At 42.9% G+C, this 13,835-nt stretch overlaps 1 protein-coding gene across 1 annotated transcript in view; it reads left to right on the top strand.

Annotated features, from left to right (window-relative positions):
- SYT17 (synaptotagmin 17) overlaps window positions 1–13,835 on the top strand; it is a 75,717-nt gene that overhangs the window by 32,475 nt on the left and 29,407 nt on the right. The window contains exons 5-6 of the mRNA XM_066577493.1: window positions 4,936–5,056; window positions 8,355–8,510. Of these exons, the coding sequence (XP_066433590.1) occupies window positions 4,936–5,056; window positions 8,355–8,510 (277 nt within the window). The remainder of the gene's footprint in view (window positions 1–4,935; window positions 5,057–8,354; window positions 8,511–13,835) is intronic.

Here is a 13,835-nt window from a genome sequence, read left to right as displayed (position 1 = left end):
TACATGATTTTCTGGTTTGCCATTTCTGACTAAGATTCATCAGTTTATTGAAAACTATTTGCAAGCTGTTCCAACAAGTCATTATGGATTACAATTACAGATGCAGCATTGCTTACTAATGATGAAACATTCATCTTACTGTGTCAGTTGCAGTGCCAGAGATATCACAGACTACAACAGTCCCCCATAACAATGCCGGGCATCCCTGTTGGATGAAGGGATCAGGCTAACCGCACTGACAGGCACAGATGATTAGTTATAAATTAACCCCTTTGCTTCACACATACGACTACATACTTCCTAACTGCATGGACCACATGCTGTTAGAATGTTTATGGGACCTTTCACACGGGATGGAATTACACTACACGATGTAGCCAAATCCACAGGTCTAATAGCGGATTTTGATGCAGATTTGCAGGAAGGCTTTAAGCCATTTTCAATTTCACCGGTAGCCTGTCTTTGCCTGCAACAATCACAATCGGAGATCAGAACTGTAATCTCTTTAAATGTCATTGTCGGTTCTCACAGCAGCATTTAAATGTCCTGATCAGTCAGGATTTAGGGCTCATGCCCACGGCTGTGACTGACTCCACCAGCGGAGTCCACCATGGCGCTCCACCCAATACCCCTATACTTACCACTCCGGATCCTCTGTGCATGTCCCACATGGAGGGCCAGCACGCATGCACAGTACAGCGCGTGACGCGCCGGCAGTGTCAGATGACGTGGCCGGCGGTGGGCAGGGCCGCGTTTTCACGCGATACTTGACTACAATGAAAGCCAGCCGCGCTTATTCCCATGGCATTTAGAACATGCCGCGGTTTATTTCATGCTGCGGAATTCCGTGGTGGAATTCCGCAGCGTGAACATTGAGCTATTAGGTTCAATAGAACCTAATAGCAGCGGGGCAACGCCACATAGAACGCGGCAGAAATCCAGCCGTGGGCATTAGGCTTTCAATGTCTTGAACAACCCTGTCCGGTTGACATAGTAGCCTGGGGCCTTCTGAAGGTCATTTGCATAATCTAATACCATAGTATTGCATTATACTGTATAAGCGATCAAATGATTGCAAGTACAAATCCCCTATGGGGACTAATGAAAAAAAAAGTAATAATAAGTAAAATAAGATTTTTTAATGATTCTGAAAATGTAAAAAAAATTGAAAGATTAAAAAAAACAAAACTATCCCCTAGTCGTTGCATAAAAAAATGTAAATATCCACTTTTTAATATTTTAATATCACATTTTGAATCCTGCATGGTTAACTCCGTCTGGAAAAAATATATGCAATATAGGAAATGTGCTTTTTTGGTCATTCCGCTACAGAAAATATTGAATAAAAAGCAGTCAAAAAGTCATATTTCCCAAATTAGTACCAATACAGACAAAAAGTCACAGCGCATAATACTGGCCCTACACAGCCCCATCGACGGAAAAATAAAAAAAGTATAAGGGTCAAAACATGGTAGCAGAAAGCAATTTGTTTGTTTGATTTAAGAAAGATTTTTTATTACTTAAAGTATTACTATACAAAAAAATCTATTTAAATTTGGCATTGCTGTACCCATACAGACCCACAGAATTAAGCCAGGATGTCATTTTTACTGCACTATTGACGCTGTAACCCCCCCCCCCCCCCCCTTAAACTAAAATGGTGCAAATGCATTTTTTTTCCTATTTCTCCCCCATAGTGGCCTCAGTAGTAATAGTGCCCCCCACATTGGCCTCAATAGTAATAGAGTTCCCTATATTGGCCCCAGTAGTAACAGTGACCCCCACAGTAGTCCCAGTAGTAATAGTGTCCCCTATATGGCCCCAGTAGTAATAGTGACCTGCACAGTGGCCTCAGTAGTAATAGTGTCCCCTATATTAGCCACAGTAGTAATGGTGACTTGCACAGTGGCCTCAGTAGTAATAGTGCCTGTGCCCTCTATATTGGCCTCAATAGTAATGCTATTGCTATTGGGGATGATATAGGGAACACTATTACTTATAGTGTCCCCTATATCAACCCCAGCAGTAATAGTAACCCCCATAGTAGCCCCATTAGTAATAACGCCCCCCCCCCCCCCCCCTAAGGCTAATATTCTTACCTCCTCTTTGTCTTCAAAGTGCCGCTGCTCCTCTGCTTGGCGCTGCTGAGGACGGAGGTGTGTGCGCCCATACTCCTCCTTCCTTCACCTCTCCTCCTTGGTTCCACAGGTCATGGGAGGAGTAACTCAAGTGCACACACTGTCAGCTAGCCAGGGCATGTCAGTATTTCCATCTAATTTGTACAGTATTAGGTGGCGGTCAATAATAAAGTGGTCATTCAAGGCATCTGCAGACCTCACTTATTATTGGCTGTGTTCGTGACTGAGACAGGATCCACTACTTATCAGACAAAAAACAATGTATATTTTATATGGATCTTTTTGTGTACTCAGCTTTGTGCAGTTTATTTCTTTGTTCTTTTCTAAAGCATTATATGAACAGTGGTGTAAAGGTCACAGACTGTGTTCTTGAGAGCCAAGGCTTTGTATAGCATTTCTGTATAACTCCTATGTGCAATATGCTGGTGACAACCTGTATGATCAAAAGGTCAGACAGATTTGGTGCATTGGCCCTTCATAAACCCATAGATAAATAGATACAACTAGTGTTGAGCGAACCAAACCAGTAGAACCCTGTTACGGGTTTCGGTCATGAACCAAGCTTTTAGCAAAGTTGTACCCAAAACAAGGTTCTACTTGTTCGCTCAACACTAGTCCTGAACACCAGTGTATAAGACTGTCTAAGAGCCTTAAAAGCCTTGCGTTCCCCACGGAGATAATCCGGCCAAGGGGAATGCAGTGCATGCTTTCCATGGCGTTGCTATGGAATGCGGCCCCCTATGCACGAGCGGAGAATCCTAGCAGATAGGCTCACTGTCAAGATAGGCTCATTGCAGATGTCCATCCATTGGCTTCTGCTCCCGGGCGGCGGCTCCCATGGCGGTGATCCGCCGCGGGATATCGCAATGCCTGTGGACAGGCAGCCTTAGAGTGTTACTATATACAATGCCTATATAGGTCTTAGACAGTGTTATACAACAGTTTTAGAGTTTTTGGTGAATGTTCGGTTCAATTTGAAGTAATTTGAACCAAACTAAACTTTGTGCAAACGCTCGGTGAAGCCGCCAAACCGAACTTTTCAAAAGTTTGCTCATCACTAGACCCAGCTATTACTGTAGCATGTTATTAAGGAGCCAAATACTTTGGAACACACTAATAACAAGCCTAGCACTTGTGACCTGACATTTGCTGGTTATATACCTTTTGTGTTACTATACTGCATCATTTTCATGTATGGCTTTGTATACTTTCCGTAACTGTTTCATAGCCAAGGACATACGTACCATAGAGGCAGACAATGCAGTTGCTATGCGGCCCATAGAGTGAGAGGGCCAAGCGATATTTGGTCTCATCCCCTTTTCTACTGAGTGGCTGGAACCAAGTACTCAAGAACAAGGGGTTTGGGAAATGAATCTCCATGCTCATGAAAAGTATTTAGTGGAATTAGGAATAATAGTCGTAATGTAACAGCCATTTCGAATACACAAGCCAACATGTTGGTCCATTTGTGTGTTGCCCAACTTTCATAGACACTAGCAAAAATTTTTCCTGAGCTTCCACAGGCTTTTTATTTATTGTTAGCGCATGTAATTACAATATTTTTTGGCTGGTTTCGTAGCACCACATCATTCCTGTACAAAGCTTCAATGTGGGCACTGAGTGGCGCAGGAGCAGCTCAGTTAAAGTGCAGTTCAGCGTAGCAAGAGCCGCTCTCTACTAGGTTGCTGAGTGCTGGGAACAGTGCAGTGTGATTGGACGACGCGGTCTTCTCCACCCTTTCCTTCAGCGCTTTGATATATGTACTGAATGCAGCAGGCACTGGAGTCACTGATCTGAGAGGCGAGTGTCCGCTACCCACCACTGCAGCCCACCCTGCTTGAGCAGCAGAAGCTGCTTGGCTAGTGTCCACATCACGATGTATATTCCAGTACAGTGCTTTGATGTTGGCACTGAATGCGCCAGGAACCATTAGGCACCAAAGCTGGTGAGCACCGCTTCCTGGCTTGGTACCACCCACATCGTGCTGTATATCCCTGTACAGCACTTAAACATTGACTGTGAGTGTAGCAGGAGCCGCTCTCCGCTACATTGGTGAGAGGGTGGCGCAGCATCGTTCTGCCTGAAACCACACCCAAGGCTGGTGAATGCGGGCCACAATTGTCCTCTACAGTCTAAACAGTTAGGTGTCAAGCCCCCCTCTATTAGCTCCTATATATATAAGCCTTAGCATGTCATGTGGTCATCCAATATATATTGGATGACCACAGATACATAGTGTTTTCTGGGTGTCTACAATCTGTATTATGTACCATGCTGCTATATTATATTTTAAAAGGGCTCCTTTATATGCGCGCAATACACAGAAAATAGACGCTGCGCAATTCCAAAAAAAAACATATCTGGGACATAGTACGCTAAAGATCCATTTAAATCAGAGTGTGATCATCTGCCGTTCACAAATGAACGTGCCCAGTGTGCACAAAAAGTATAGTACAATGCGCCAATGCGCACACAAAAAAGCCTTGAGACTTGCGCAAAAAACATATACAAGAGTCTGAAGGAGCCCTAAGGGTCCGTTGACACCAAACGATTTATCTTTTGAACAAGCAAACGATGTCAGAACTCGTTTGTTCGGGCAGCCTGTTTATACAGGCAGACACATCGTTAGCTCGCTGTATAAGTAAATGAGAACGACTGAACGATCAATATTTAAAAAAAAAATTTATATATAACTCTATGGCTGGTATATGTTATGCTGGACCGTGGCGGGGGCGCAGTGTGGGGCTGTGGTTACATCTGTGTGGCCGGAGGTCTCTCATATGTCTTCTTGTTTTAGAATGAAGTGGAGCTGGGAGAGCTGCTTCTGTCTCTTAATTACCTGCCAAGTGCTGGAAGATTGAATGTGGATATTATCAGAGCAAAACAGCTTCTTCAGACTGATATGAGCCAGGGATCTGGTAAGACTTGTGCTTCACCTTGTATCTGTCTTTATCTGAAACCTCAGTATACATAGCAGTGAAAAAGTATCCCTTGTCTTCCAGATCATGCCGATTATTGCATTTTTACCACACACTGAATGCTTTCTGATCTTTTTGGGCTCTTTCACAGAGGCGGAATTATTCTTCTAGGATGCAGCGCAATTTTCAGTCTTGCGGAAAGTTCTGCACCAAAATCTGCATGCGGAATTTTGATGTGGAGTTAAAAATGATTTGAACCTGCCTGCAATTCCGCTGTGAAGATATTGGCATGGGTTTCTACAGTGGCAATTTCTGCTATGTCCTGGAAGAATAATTCCGCTGGTATGAAAGACCTTAAAAGGATATTCTCACTGCGAAAAGACCAACACCTATCCACTAGTCCGGTGATTGGAGTGTGTCTCAGTGATTGCAGCCTCACCAATTTAACACCTTACCTTTGCAACAGATAGGTAATAAATATTTCAGGTCTCCTTCACACAGGCTACAAAATCACGTAGAAGCTAGCCGCGGATAGAAATCGTAGCTAGCGCTGCAAAAAATTGCATGAATGGACGATTTCCCACTATCAAGTCCCGAGCTTAATTAGCGGTGAAAGTGCACATTCACACTATTGGGATCTGTGTGTTTTAGCAAAAAAGTGACGCAGCTCCGGGAGGAGAGAGAGAGATGAAAGAAAGCCTCAAGGGAACACCCTTCTCCGCGGGGATTCCCTTCATCTCAGTAAGGCTGGAGGGATAATCAAGCAGCGCAGATGCCGGGGTTCCCCTACAGGGGGGAGAAGGAATGCCCCAGCAGCGGAGAGAGTGGGGTCCCCTCTCTCTTTGCTATGGGGCAATTCTTTGTTCACATGATCTAATGCTCCAATAGCTGCGCTTTTTTACCGTGGCTTTCGAAATGTTAAACTGACGTTCATGTGAACAAAGCCTTAAAGTACTTGCAAACGGACTATATTTCTGTTCAATTTTCGGACTGATATATCAATCCCAAATAGTACAGAAGTAGCACTCACTCATTTGAATGGGTTGTATGCACATGGGCTTTTTTTTACTTGGATTGAAAGTCAGAGTAAAAAAAAACATGTCCTATGTTTGTCCGATTCTTGGATGCAAATAGCACATGTACATCGGATAGCACATGGACGGGATATCCGTGTGCTATCCGATGTGAGTTGAACCCAAAAATATTAGGCACGACTTTAAGTTTGTCTGTGTGCAAAAAGCCCGTCATAGTAGCTTAGAAATAAGGTAGAGCCACATCACTGAAGGATCAGAATACACAGGCTTTGTTTTTAGCCTATAACCATGGAAACAGATATTTCTGCATAGGAGCTCCATGCACAAAACGGTAGGATATTTTTAATCAAAATTAGCTGCAAAGTTGCTTTATTTTTAATTTTAGGTACATTAGAGAAGTTAGAGACTGTTTGGAAAAGTGTAAATGCAATTACATAAAATGTAATACTGGTAAAATGAGATGAAAAACACTAATTTTCCATTATTATTTAAGGTGACAATGTTATATTATTCTATGTACTTAAAGAGACTGTCACCGTCTTTCTGCACTCCTCTCTCTCAGAGCAGTTACACTGATTACAGTGATATGTCTGCTGTGTGGATCTGTGCCATAGTTTGGGATATTCATGAGCTGCAGTCTAGCTACACTCACCCCGCCCTCAGCTAGTGATTGACAGCTGTCTGCCTATTACTGTACTTAGAGACAGCTGCCAATCATTGGCTGGAGGTCAGGGTGGGTGGGGCCAGCTTGCAGCTCGTGAATATGCAGGCTAAGGGCTTAGTCAGACGGGCGTTTTTTGCCGCGATTTGCGCATGCGCATGCGTCCGGCGATTTTTTTAAAACCATTGCTTCGCAATGGTATCGGACACATGAGCGCTTTTTATGCGCTCGTCCGAAAAATTATAGAACAAAAAATCGCAGATCGCACCTATCTGCGATCTGCGATTCCTGTTCGCTTCTGTATATGCGCTCAATGGGGCCGGCGGCAGCAGCGCCGACCCCATTGAGAACATATAGAAGACAAATCATTCTTCTCTGCCACAGCTGTAACAGCTGTGGCAGAGAAGAACGATGTTTGCCCATTGAATTCAATGGAGCGGCAATACAGCCGCTCCATTGAAAGCAATGGGCTGCCGGCGTGCGCGGGGTTAATTGTCGGGAAGGAGTTAAATATATAAACCCTTCCCTGCAATTCATGCTAAAATGTGTTTAAAATAAAAAAAAATTGTATACTCACCTTTCCGCTGCAGCCGGAGTCCAGCCGCGGCCGCTGTCAGTTCTCCTGAACTGCTTCTCGGCACTATTCAGCCGGCGGGGCTTTAAAATCCCCGCCTGCTGAATGATCTGCTCTGATTGGTCACAGCCTGACCAATCAGAGGCCGGTTTCACTCACACACCCATTCATGAATTCATGAATGGGTGAGTGACTGCTGCCTCTCAGCGCTGAGCCAATCAGGGGCAGGTCTGACTCACATCCATTCATGAATTCATGAATGGGTGTGAGTGAGGCATGCCTCTGATTGGCTCAGCGCTGAGCCAATCAGGGGGCAGGTCTGACTCACACCCCCTTCACACCCACTGCAGGACGGCTGCAGGCAGAAGGTGAGAATGCAATTTTTTTTTATTTTAACACATTTTAGGATGGATTGCAGGTAAGGGCTTATATATTTAAGCCCTTACCGACAATTCATCCCGGGCTCGCCCGCAGCGCATTGCTTTCAATGGAGACGGCTGTATTGCCGTCTCCATTGAATGCAATGCGCTGGACAGCTCCGGCCCGTTTCTAATGAAACGCGGCTAGGAGCAGATTTTCGGGCGACTTGCGCGCACCGGTCACGCGATTTGCGGATGCGCATCCGTCATGCGATCCGCAAATCGCGGCAAAAAACGCCCGTCTGACTAAGGCCTAATTCTGTGTCTGGCTGCTACTAATAAAATACAAGCTTCTCCAAAACTACTGCACAAATCCAGACAGCAGAAATATCACTGTAATCAGTGTAACAGGCACTACATTGTGGTGCTCTCAATGAGGGCTGAAAAAACATAATGACAGATTCCCTTTAAATTGATTGTCCAATGATATGTAAATATGGGGTAATAAAAATTTTCCAACTTCCACTTCCTAGCTGTATTTTGGCTAGGGAAGAATACTGTGCACCACTTTACGGCACACATAGGCTCTGTGAACACGTTGTTGTGAGGCATAACTGGCTGTAATTTACATATTCATCAAATAATTATAACTAAACTGTATTTTTTTCAGATCCATTTGTGAAAATCCAGTTGGTGCATGGGTTAAAGTTAGCAAAAACCAAAAAGACATCTTGCATGAGAGGCACCATTGACCCTTTTTACAATGAATCCTTCAGCTTCAAGGTTCCTCAAGAAGAGCTTGAGAATGCCAGCTTGGTATTTACAGGTAGGTGAAAATAGTCAGAAAGCCATGCTGAGTCCACTAGGCATTAAGTTACATCTAGGCTATATGATCTGTAATGGAAGGCTAAATTCTACAGTTAATGGGAAAACCAGCTGTCTCTGTGGTGCGGCTCAGGGGTCAGGTTGGACTCCAATACTTTATTGACAAGAGGAATATAATTATAATAAATGATGCAAACTTGATGTGCCTAATCACATATACATAGGCAAAACGTATTAGCGGAGATGATGAAACCCTGTAACCCCCCACCCTCTCTAATACTTTAACTAAAAGATGCCACCTGAAATTCATAAAAACATTATACCATAAAAAAGCAAAATAACTTTACTCCAGTCCTCGGCGGTCCAATCCCTGTACAGGATTTTCTCTGATGAAGCCCCCTTCAGACTGTTTGGACCATCTGGAAGAATGATTGACTGGAGAAGTAAAGGTGAGCACAAGCATGAGTCTTGTGCCATGCCAACAGTAAAGCTTCCTGAGATTATTCATGTGTGGGGTTGCTTTTCATCCATGGGAGTGGGGCTCTCACAATTTTGCCTAGGAACACTGCCATGAATAAAGACTGGTTGCTAAACATCCTCTAAGAACAACTTCTCCCAACCATCCAAGAGCAAGTTGGTGATGAGCAATGCTTTTTCCAGCATGATAGAACACTATGTCACAATGCAAAAGTGATAACTAAGTGGCTTGGTGAACAAAACATTGAACTTTTTTGGTGCATAGCCAGGAAACTCCTTACATCTCAAACCCATTGAGAAGCTGTGGTCAATCCTCAAAAAGCAGATGGACAAACAAAAACATAGAATTTGTGATAAACTCCAAGCACTAATTAGGCAAGAATCGGTTGGCATAAGTCAGGATTTGGCCCTGTAGCTGATATCCAGCATGCCAGGGCAAATTGCAGAAGTCTTGAAGCAAAGGGCCAACACTGTAAATATTGAGTCTTTGCCTAAACTTTATGCAATTGTCACAAAAAAATTAAAAACTGCTTAAAATTGTAATTCAGTGTGTCATAGAAACATCTGACTAAAAAGATCTAAACACTGAAGCAGCAAATTTTGTGAAAACCAAAATTTCTGTCAGTCTCAAAACTTTTAGCTGAGACTGTAGATATCAAACGCAACTGGACACATACATACAAATCAACCGATCACCTCAACCTGCTATATCAGATTGCACCACACAGTCTCCTGGTTACTTCTCTTATTTCCTGAGCTTTTTGACATTTAGGTCCATTCTAAAAGTAATGAAAGTAATATCAGGACTTGATCATTTTCCATATAATATATGAGTGACAGGGTAAACAGTGCTAGACAGCAGAAGGCAAGTGCTTCTGGCCTTAGAAGATTGAAATTAATTCCTGCCCATACCTGTCAATCAGAGAAGAAGGTGCAAGAAAATTGTTGACTATTTTAAAGGCGTTTTCCCACTACTTAAAATTGCTTTGCAGCCATTCTGCCCTTCCTGGTTGCTGCTGATCAGGACATGGGACGTCCTGGTCAGCAGCAGTGATCTTCTATAGCCAGTGGCTACAGCAATCACAATTCCTGGTCAGCAGCAACCAGGAAGGACAGAGTGGTTGCGAAGCATTAAACCCTGTGGAGGACCCATGCATCGAAATCTTGGGACAGAATTCTAGGGAGAAATGGGGGGGGGGGGGGGGGGGGAACCAGCCAACAATTGTAACACAAATCAAATTGTACACAAATCAAACATCAACGTTGGTATATATACTCGTCATTGTTCTCGAAGCTTCTGCTCGCCAATATTCTGCTGGGATCTGGAGTCGGTGGGCACTCGTAACACACTAACTGACATAAAGCCTTGTTTCTCAAAGTTTCTCCTGCACATGCTCTAGTGGGATAATATTGAATTAAGTCGTGTAATGTGCTGCTCGCTGGAGAGGACCATCACTACATTACACAAAAGGAGGTTGCACCAAAGCTTTTTACAAACTGATAGCTGACAGAAGAGACAAACTGTAATGTGAACCTGGTGTCTATGGTTGATGTACTTTAAGTTGTTAATGGGTACATTACATGATCCAATGTTTTCAATGTTGAGTCTTTTATGTAAAGTCTTCCTTTCTTAAAATTGATTCATATCTTTAGAAAACAATTTAAGAAAGCCTAATTGTAATTTTCTCTCAAGATCAACTCCGTTTTGATCCAATGTCGCGGCACCCCTAAAGGCACGGGACCCACAGGCCAGTGCCTACTCTGTCTATCTGGTAATCTGCCACTGAATGGACCACATAAGCGTGCTCTCATAATGACAGGACTAGACCTCTCTCATTAGTGGCTAAATGCCTTTCAGAGCTACCTAAGCTTCTTCCTCAGTAGCTTTCAAAGATAAATTATATACCTGTGCGATATTTGATGAGTATCACTGATTGAAACAAAGTTACAACATTTGGGACATATCATGCTCTACCCTACAAAAGGAATTGTTGAGAATTCACTCCATGCATATTATATAGTAATTTATGCTAAGTGCAAACTTTGTACTGGCTGGAAGTGATTTCTACAGTGCAGGTATTTGTATTGTATTGTATCTTCTAGACAAACTTGAAACTGCAACCTCTTTTGCAATTCTTCAGGACTATGAGGGACGTCTAAGAAAGCTTTTTGTACAACTGTAAGCACATTACAAAAATTGAGGAACACTTGATATTGTTTCCAGCGAACCTGACATGCAAAGGGGCGATCTACCTGTTGACCCGGTTTGTCCTAGTCTAATGGGGTTCAAACATTGACTGGTTTGATGTTATTGAATGGGCTACGATCGTTGCAAAATGCCTATTGCCTAATACAAATGAGTGTCAAGAGTCTCTAGATCTGGCCTTATGATGACATCTTCTCTGCATTGAGCATGCTATTTAGTATGCAACAAGATGACTTCCTTTACCTGTCATCTTCACTGTCAGATTTTTTTTGTGGCTTTAAATATAGTTGGTAGGAAATGTTGTGACTTGCAGGCATCCTGCAGACAGAGAGGTGTCATGGTGTTCACGCTTAGGTTAAGCAAGATGATTCATGTCTAACTGATTAGCCTGTAAATGCAGAAGGGAGCACAAAATATGAAGGTTTTCACTCTTCGAGGTGTAGAAGCTGATGCATTGAGGAAAGGCCTTTGAGCATATTAATGACTTTGCTGAAAAATTACATAACTAGAATGTAGCTGATCAATCACTTGAAAGATACCCTTTAAGATCTGAGATATATGTGGTACAATAGCTATAATGAAGAATTTGTTAGTATTCATAGCATAACCAGAAGCAGTAAAGGTAGTAAATAGAGATGAGTGAGTATACTCGCTAAGGCAAACTACTCAAGCGAGTAGTGCCTTAGCCGAGTATCTCCCCGCTTGTCTCTAAAGATTCGGGTGCCGGCGGGGGAGAGGGGTGAGTTGCGGGGGAGAGCGGGGGGGGGGGGGGGGCGAGTGAGAGAGAGATCTCCCACCCCTTCCTCCCCAATCCCCCCCCCCCCCCCCCCCCCCCCCGCCGGTATCCAAATCTTTAGAGACGAGCGGGCAGGTACTCACATAAGGCACTACTTGCTCGAGTAGTTTGCCTTAGCAAGTATGCTCGCTCATCTCTAGTAGTAAACCGAAAGTGTCCCACACTTACCGCCTTACAAAATGTACTATGTTGGAATGAAAAATACTGTTTGCTGATGATGCTGTAGACTGCGTGTTGCTCTGTATTCTACTGTTTGAAATTATTTACACTACTGGTCAAAAGTTTTAGAATAGCCCAATTTTTCCATTTTTTTGATATTTACATAGTTTAATGTCTAAAATGTACTTTGAAATAAAAGCATAGAACAAATAAACAGTTTAAAATAAAAATAATGGATTAACTTTGTCTCAAATTAAATCTAGATTTTTGACTCTTCACGCTAGCCACCTGTAGCTGAAATAACAGCTTTACACAATCCAGGCATACTTTCTATAAGTACATTCAGATATTGTTAAGAGACTTCTTCCCAACATTGATGCAGAAGATCCCACAAATGTGCTGCACTTGTAGGTTGCTTTGCTTTCACTCTTCTGTCCAGGTCATTCCAAACAAGCTCAATAGGGTTTAAGTCTGGAGGCTGTACATTCTTTGTACATTCTTTGAAGCCTACCGGCGTCTTCTTATCTTCTTAGGTAGTTCTATCATAATCATTTAGAAGTACACTACCGTTCAAAAGTTTGGGGTCACATTGAAATGTCCTTATTTTTGAAGGAAAAGCACTGTACTTTTCAATGAAGATAACTTTAAACTAGTCCTAACTTTAAAAAAATGCACTCTATACATTGCTAATGTGGTAAATGACTATTCTAGCTGCAAATGCCTGTTTTTTTGTGCAAAATCTACAAAGGTGAATAGAGGCCCATTTCCAGCAACTATCACTCCAGTGTTCTAATGGTACAATGTGTTTGCTCATTGGCTCAGAAGGCTAATTGATGATTAGAAAACCCTTGTGCAATCATGTTCACACATCTGAAAACAGTCTAGCTCGTTACAGAAGCTACAAAACTGACCTTCCTGTGAGCAGATTGAGTTTCTGGAGCATCACATTTGTGGGGTCAATTAAACGCTCAAAATGGCCAGAAAAAGAGAACTTTCATCTGAAACTCGACAGTCTATTCTTGTTCTTAGAAATGAAGGCTATTCCATGCGAGAAATTGCTAAGAAATTGAAGATTTCCTACAACGGTGTGTACTACTCCCTTCAGAGGACAGCACAAACAGGCTCTAACCAGAGTAGAAAAAGAAGTGGGAGGCCGCGTTGCACAACTAAGCAAGAAGATAAGCACATTAGAGTCTCTAGTTTGAGAAACAGACGCCTCACAGGTACCCAACTGGCATCTTCATTAAATAGTACCTGCAAAACACCAGTGTCAACATCTACAGTGAAGAGGCGGCTGCGGGATTTTGGGCTTCAGGGCAGAGTGGCAAAGAAAAAGCCATATCTGAGACTGGCCAATAAAAGAAAAAGATTAAGATGGGCAAAAGAACACAGACATTGGACAGAGGAAGACTGGAAAAAAGTGTTGTGGACGGATGAATCCAAGTTTGAGGTGTTTGGATCATAAAGAAGAACGTTTGTGAGACGCAGAACAAATGAAAAGATGCTGGAAGAATGCCTGACACCATCTGTTAAGCATGGTGGAGGTAATGTGATGGTCTGGGGTTGCTTTGGTGCTGGTAAGGTGGGAGATTTGTACAGGGTAAAAGGGATTCTGAATAAGGAAGGCTATCACTCCATTTTGCAACGCCATGCCATACCCAGTGGACAGCGCTTGATTGGAACCAATT

The sequence above is a fragment of the Eleutherodactylus coqui genome, chromosome 8 (genome assembly GCF_035609145.1).
Source record: "Eleutherodactylus coqui strain aEleCoq1 chromosome 8, aEleCoq1.hap1, whole genome shotgun sequence".
In the NCBI taxonomy this organism is placed as follows: domain Eukaryota; kingdom Metazoa; phylum Chordata; class Amphibia; order Anura; family Eleutherodactylidae; genus Eleutherodactylus; species Eleutherodactylus coqui.
Note: the sequence above shows the minus strand (reverse complement) of the source record. Positions and strands in the feature narration are given on the sequence as shown.